At 45.7% G+C, this 7,626-nt stretch overlaps 1 protein-coding gene across 3 annotated transcripts in view; it reads left to right on the forward strand.

Moving 5' to 3' along the window:
• CCDC148 (coiled-coil domain containing 148) overlaps positions 1–7,626 on the forward strand; it is a 34,758-nt gene that overhangs the window by 16,186 nt on the left and 10,946 nt on the right. For all 3 annotated transcript variants that reach the window (XM_057385326.1, XM_057385327.1, XM_057385328.1), the window contains one exon: positions 7,146–7,286. In XM_057385326.1, coding sequence (XP_057241309.1) covers positions 7,146–7,286 — 141 coding nt within the window. The remainder of the gene's footprint in view (positions 1–7,145; positions 7,287–7,626) is intronic.

A 7,626-nucleotide genomic window follows, 5' to 3' on the forward strand; every position in this document is an offset into this window, starting at 1 on the left:
TTTTTTCCCAAAAGAAATGTACTACTTTTTAGTAGTCATTGGATAGACATTTCCATATGATTAAGTGACTTAAGAGTTGATTAGTTTTGTAACAAATAGCCCTGTTTAATTTAAATTATTTAAGTCCAAGGGATTTGTTATCCCATTAACACAAGTGGAATTTATGTGCTTAACTTCTATTAATCTTGAGAGAAATTGAGCGAATCCTTGCTCTGCTATGGGAGACTGGGTCTTCTTTTTTCTTCTATATTTCCCTCCCCTTTCCTTAGAAAGACTTTCTTGTTTTTTTGCAGCTCAGAATGGCAGAGTTGCCCAGGCAGGAGGCACAGACCAACATGTGCTGCTTTCATTTAGGGTATGARTGACTGAGCTGTCTGTCAGTGAAGAGACTGCACTGCTGACAATGAAAGTCACCTTTTAATGAGTTTTCCATGTTAATGTTGCGGTGATCTCAATTTAGCCAGCTACACAGGAGATAGAAATCAATGACCTTGTGTGGGGAAATAAAACTTTGCCAAATTTACAAAAATCATCTTCCTTGTTAGATGACCTGAGGAATGTCCATTAGGAACTGAACTGAGGGCAATATCCTGACTGAAGGATTGCTGTTACAATCCTATAATTTCATGATTTGCTTATCACTTTTACATCTGCTTTGCTTTTTTCTATTTTTCAGAACATGTTAGAAAGGCATAGCTCTAAAATGGCCTTTTCTCTATAAACAATTCCTTCAGTCACCAACTTGTTCTGAGGCTGCAGCCCTTATTTYAAAAATGTGAAGGAAAAATGTCATAATCGACATGTTTTTAATCCAAATTTGCAATTTGGAGACGTCCACCCTTGCCCTGTGGCTTCCCTCTGGAAGAGCTGAGAGTATTTGTGCCTTCCATCAATGGGATAACTCTGCCATGGCCTCTGTGACAGCCACATTCTGCAGTTCTTCTTTTGCCATGGAGAATMTTCACATGTGAAGTTATTTTTCTTTAAGGTACCCTCTAAATTTTTTCCCAGGTGTTCTTAGAATGAGTTGTTGTTGGCTGGAAGAAGAAAAAAACCTTGAAAACCATAAAAAAAAAAATCAGGAAACGTGAGCAGAAGTGTTTCAGAGATTAACAAAACTCTGGGATATTCCAGCAGGATATTTGGATTGTGTCATTTTATAAGGTTGAAAATGTGAAGTAAGAAACCTCAGGGTGGGGATCTCAGAGGATTTTCCTTTTATGCCTTCAGTTATGGCAAACAGCACTGGTTTTATCCCACAGCCATTGGGAATTTTTGCTTCAAATTTGGGTTCTAGAAGCTTGGTACATCTGTGTGGCACAGAGTGATCTGAGCTCAGTCATTTGTGACCCTGTCCCTCCCAGGATTTGACACAATTTGGGTTCCAGTGCACATTTCCTCAGTTTGCAGAGGCTGGAGCTGCTCCTGCACACCCTGTCCGTGCTGAAGGGGTTTGGTGTCACCTCTTCTGTCACCACAGACACCTCCAGGGACTGTTTGTAATAAATCAGTGCTGCTTGGAGAGCTCCTTGCATGGTGCTGGGCTGCCATGGGCTCATTTAGTGGGAATTCCCAAAGAAAGACTCTCAAAAATGGTTTTGTCTTTAAAACAGTTGTATCTATCGCATTAAGTAATGGTAAATACACGATTACTATTCAGATGTCATGGTGAAAGAACTAATTTATTACTTTAATTAGTTTGTAGTGTACTTTCCATTATTGTAATACACAATATTGAAATAATGAACTGAAAAAAGGTGTGTATGCATTCTGTTCAGCACAGCAATTTAATAATTCACTTGGCAAAAGCTCCTCTAATAATACATGAACTGTGAAATGTACTTGAAATGCCAATTGTAATTAAAAACTTTCAGAATTTAATGTTGGCAGTGCTTGTACTGCTAAAATGAACGTTGCTTTGTGGAACAGGCAATGGGGGAGCCAGGTTTCAGTGTATTTTCAATATTAGTTTAACTATTAAGATTTTTTAAATATTTAAATAAAACATTTACTGTTGACACAGTGAAATATATCCTCCTGATTTTGTACTCGTAGGAATGCAATCAAGAACACGTTAATTTTTTTTTTGTGCAGTCTGTGGTCCCAGATTGCTGCTGCAGTGAAGCAGAATTATTGTTYGAGAGGTTTTTTGTTCTCCAGACCTGCACAATTCTGCCTCTGGAGATAAAAGCTGAGGAATGCAGTGTGGTTTCTTGTGGGGCTTCAATTGCAGGAATGCTGGCAATTGAGCATGAGTCGGTGACTTTTAGAACTCTAAAAGCAGGGAAATGCAGCCTGCAGAGATTCCCCAGCCCTGTGCTCTGCTCCTTTCTGCTCCCCAGGCTGTCCCTGGGCAGAGGTGCCCGAGGCTCTCAGATGTGACCAATGCCCTGTGGGACTGCCCAGGGCAGGAAAATACAGAGCAGGGCATCCACCCTGTCCTCTGGCACTGCAGGGATTGTCCAGCTCCTGATTTGTCAATCTGGGACCCCATAGACAGGGACTGATTTGGGATCTCTTCTCCTGTGGATCCCAGCAGCGTTCCCCTCCCCGGCCACAAAGTGTGTGGGGCTGTGGGACTGGAACTGCACTCTAACACAGCATTTTAATGTTCAAATGTGCTTTCAAAAGCGAGATATACTGCTATTTCAGTCACCTGGGTAATGTCGAGTTTTTGTTACTTCTTCCAGTGTACTTCTGTACCACTGTATCTTCTTTTTGTTATTGTTTTTGTTYTGTTGCAGTTATGTCCTTTTTTTGGTCACAATTATAAGTTGCTTTTAAAGGAAATGATTCTTCTTTTGCCCCAATGATTAGATAAACATGGGAGGGAGCAGGGATAATCTAAACTAATTTCATGTGCTGGATACAGAAAATAATAACTGGGAATGACTGGGAATAACTGGGACAGTGAAAATCTCCTCTGGCATCTCTGTTACTCATTTTCCTGATTGGCATTGGGCTCATACATTTGATAACCTAACTGAAAAATGAAAAAATAGATTAAAAATTGAAATAAAAAAAAAGGGAAAGCGTGTTCTACCCCCTGAGTAAATGTGTGTGTTAGCAGTGATTTAGGGCAGAGTGGAGAGCATTGTAGGAGTGGAGATACACACTGAGTTATTGGYTTATCACTTTTGTCTGGGGAACAATGGTGTGTGATTAATGCTTTGTCACTGAGTGAAGTTCTGAATTTGATGCTTGGTTATGCTCATTTGTTTGTACAAAATYTGTCAGAAATCTAGATTGTGCCCCAAAATTGATTTGTGACTTGAATCAAAAGGCTGTAATGACAGAGCTGTGTGGAAACAGCCAGAGAAGGGGATGGTGACTGTCCCGAGATCAGGGGGTCACAGACACCACCAAACTGCTGCTGATAACAGTGAATTCATCAGGAGGTTTGAGGTGATTTCAGGCAGATTCGTGTTTGTGTCTGCTCGGTGTCAGCTTTGCTCCTTCAGGCATTTTTCATCACCCCAAACTCCTCTGGCTTCGCTCTGTTCTGCCATTTCCAGGCACTGATTCCCCTGGAGTATCCGGGAATTGCAGCTTTTGGTGAGATCAGTTGAATGGGCTCAGCATKGTAAAGACTGCAACCAAACAACCAGCAAGGCCCTGGTTAAAGGGTAAATTAATACCAGATAGACCCCAGAGGATCATAGATTTTGCAGACAGGGTGGGAACTGAAGGTTATTGTTATACTGAACCCACTGGCATCAACCTCAGTATTGGAGAGAATCTGAAAGGAGTGAGAAGCAGCATGTAGGAAATCCAAGCTTATAAAAAGCAATTTTTTTGTTACATAATCTGTTACCTCATATCAATTGAGAAAATCTGTGATGTTATTACAGAAGTTTAAAGCTCCTTCAAATGCTCCTGCAGCTTATCCCAGCTCCAATCKGAGTATGCTTTTAGCAGATTTCCTTCACTACTTGCTTGTTTGGGCTTTAAATCTCTCTCTGGATGGTTTTGCTTTGGTGTGTTTCAAAAGCAGGGTAGGAAGGGTTGCATGTTCTTCTGACTCATTGTCAAAGCATTCCTTTTGGAGTTCATTAGTGTGGCAAGTGAAGGGTAACTGAAACAATTTAGCGTTTTATTTCAGGTTCTTCAGCCACTGAACTGCCTGTCCAGGCTGCTGGCAGAGCTGCTACCTGCAGCTTTGGGTTTAGACAGCCCAAAGGAGCTGAGAGCGTGGGGAGGTTCCACTGGGGCTGCACTTGGGGCTCAAGGGACCCTCCAGACCCCGAGGATGGTGTTAAACAGCTCCAAACCTCCCTGGCCATCGTGTCCTGGTGTCCATCCACCCTGTCCTGGTGTCCCTGGTGCCATCCACCCTGTCCTGGTGTCCCTGGTGTCCATCCACCCTGTCCTGGTGCCATCCACCCTGTCCTGGTGTCCATCCACCCTGTCCTGGTGTCCATCCACCCTGTCCTGGTGCCCATCCACCCTGTCCTGGTGCCCCTGGTGTCCATCCACCCTGTCCTGGTGCCCCTGGTGTCCATCCACCCTGTCCTGGTGTCCATCCACCCTGTCCTGGTGTCCATCCACCCTGTCCTGGTGTCCATCCACCCTGTCCTGGTGTCCATCCACCCTGTCCTGGTGCTCATACACCCTGTCCTGGTGTTCATCCACCCTGTCCTGGTGCTCATCCACCCTGTCCTGGTGTCCATCCACCCTGTCCTGGTGCTCATACACCCTGTCCTGGTGNCTGTCCTGGTGTTCATCCACCCTGTCCTGGTGCTCATCCACCCTGTCCTGGTGTCCATCCACCCTGTCCTGGTGCTCATACACCCTGTCCTGGTGCCCATCCACCCTGTCCTGGTGCTCATCCACCTCTCGATAGGCAAGTGATTCATGGGCTGCAATTTCAGCTCTTTCACTCTGTGCTCATTTCCCCTCCTGTCCCTGAGCACCTGGACGAGCCTGGCTCTGTCCCCTTTKCACCCTCCTCTTTCTCAGGTGATTTTCTTGCTTTTATTTCTTTGCTGTTATTTCTTGCTTTGCCTGCACTCCATGAGAAGTCACAGCATTGTTCARTGCATTGCAAAGAACAAAGTATAAYTGTTATTTTAGCAAGAAGYGGGGTGAGCACAGCATCATTCAGAAACACAGCTCTCTGAGAACCTTAGAGCATGGGGAGTGCTGGATTTCTGAACAAATATCTTCTATAAGCACAAACCTGAAAAATTAATAATCTGCACACACAGCCAATGAAATGTAGTAAAGGTGGAGAAAATTACAAGCATTTTCATGTCTTTGTATGAGAGTACTGTAGTGTAAGAAACCAACTGAAAAATGGCTACAATGCTTGTTCCTTAGGGGAATGCAGAGTTCTGTTAGTGCTTGACAAATCCGTTACAAAAAGAGCTGGCATGCCAACAAAAAGAAGACATCATTAATCCTGTTGAGACAGCGTGAAAGCAGATGAGCACAGAACTGCTCCTGACAGCACAGGGCAATGGGGCCACGCTGGCTCAGGGTGCTGGGGTTGGGTCACTGCCCATGGCCAGGTACGGGATGGGGTGTGTTTAACTGAGGTACCAACAGAGTCAGGAGCACGGCAGGAAAGGGTTTTTGGGTGAACCCCAAGAAGTTTTGTCAGGAAATGTAACAAACCCTACAAGAAGTGGAGTGGGGAGCGGGGCCCTGTCCTGCTCTGTGGGGCGGCTGCTGCTGCTCCCCAGCACGGAGTGGGGTGTCCGGGGAGCGGGAACTGGAGGGTCTAAACAGGGTCCTGAGGGTNTTTGCCTGCACTCCATGAGAAGTCACAGCATTGTTCAATGCATTGCAAAGAACAAAGTATAACTGTTATTTTAGCAAGAAGTGGGGTGAGCACAGCATCATTCAGAAACACAGCTCTCTGAGAACCTTAGAGCATGGGGAGTGCTGGATTTCTGAACAAATATCTTCTATAAGCACAAACCTGAAAAATTAATAATCTGCACACACAGCCAATGAAATGTAGTAAAGGTGGAGAAAATTACAAGCATTTTCATGTCTTTGTATGAGAGTACTGTAGTGTAAGAAACCAACTGAAAAATGGCTACAATGCTTGTTCCTTAGGGGAATGCAGAGTTCTGTTAGTGCTTGACAAATCCGTTACAAAAAGAGCTGGCATGCCAACAAAAAGAAGACATCATTAATCCTGTTGAGACAGCGTGAAAGCAGATGAGCACAGAACTGCTCCTGACAGCACAGGGCAATGGGGCCACGCTGGCTCAGGGTGCTGGGGTTGGGTCACTGCCCATGGCCAGGTACGGGATGGGGTGTGTTTAACTGAGGTACCAACAGAGTCAGGAGCACGGCAGGAAAGGGTTTTTGGGTGAACCCCAAGAAGTTTTGTCAGGAAATGTAACAAACCCTACAAGAAGTGGAGTGGGGAGCGGGGCCCTGTCCTGCTCTGTGGGGCGGCTGCTGCTGCTCCCCAGCACGGAGTGGGGTGTCCGGGGAGCGGGAACTGGAGGGTCTAAACAGGGTCCTGAGGGTCTAAACAGGGTCCTGAGGGTGTGAGCAGGGTCCTGAGGGTCTAAACAGGGTCCTGAGGGTCTAAACAGGGTCCTGAGGGGCTGAGCAGGGTCCTGAGGGTGTGAGCAGGGTCCTGAGGGTCTAAACAGGGTCCTGAGGGTGTGAGCAGGGTCCCAGCTCTGAGCAGGGTCCTGAGGGGCTGAGCAGGGTCCTGAGGGTCTAAACAGGGTCTGAGCTCTGAGCAGGGTCCCCAGGTCTGAGCAGGGTCCCCTGGGTGCCCCCATCTCTCAGCTCCAGAAGATGAAGCTGTCCCTGCAGCCTGGCTGGAAGGACGATGCTGCTGCACGAGTGTGAAAGGCTCAGAATGGACTCTGCCCTTGGGGACTCTTGGTCTCCATCCCTTCATCGCTTCTCAGTGCTGAAGGAAGATCTGAATTACTGGGATGGTTTAGCAACTTTGCCTAAAGCCTTTTGTATGTGATTTTATTGTGTGTTGTGCCATCAGTTGGGAACTGCACATGAACAAGCASAAAGGTGGTGCTTGCTACACGATTGTGCTGCTGGCAAGATTATAAATCTTACTCTGTAAGAGGATTACATGGGTTTCCTTCTCAGCCCCAGCTTGCAGGATCAGTGTTACACAGTCTGCTCAGGACTGTCTCTCCAACCCTTTCTTCCAGGTTCTGCAGTGGAARGCACAGCAGGAAGAAGCTGCTAAACTAGAAGCTGCAGTGGCTGCCAGAAGGAAAGAAAAGGAAGATGAGAGAGAAAGGCTACAGAGAGAACAGGAAACGATTCGTAGAGCTCAGGATAAAGATAAAGTATGAGAAACTTTTATACAATTTTGCATATRTGAATGTGTGCCATTGCTTCTAAAATCTTTATCTGATCTCAGACACATGAAGTATTACATAGTGATATAGAGGTGGACAAATGGTTAGGCAGGTCTTGCTCCTGTCCATTTTAGCTCTAAAGCTGTCTGCTCTGACACGCCAGTTACATTACTATTGCATTTATTGAAAAAAGAGCCTGGACAAGTGACCGTGTGCTTGTGTCCATGTCACAGATGAGCACAGAGCTGGGTTTGACTGCACAGAGCTGGGTTTGACTGCACAGAGCTGGGTTTGACTGCACAGAGCTGGGTTTAACTGCACAGAGCTG

Source organism: Malurus melanocephalus, unplaced genomic scaffold (genome assembly GCF_030028575.1).
Source record: "Malurus melanocephalus ecotype Western Australia unplaced genomic scaffold, MMel_1.1 scaffold_811, whole genome shotgun sequence".
Taxonomy (NCBI): Eukaryota; Metazoa; Chordata; class Aves; order Passeriformes; family Maluridae; genus Malurus; species Malurus melanocephalus.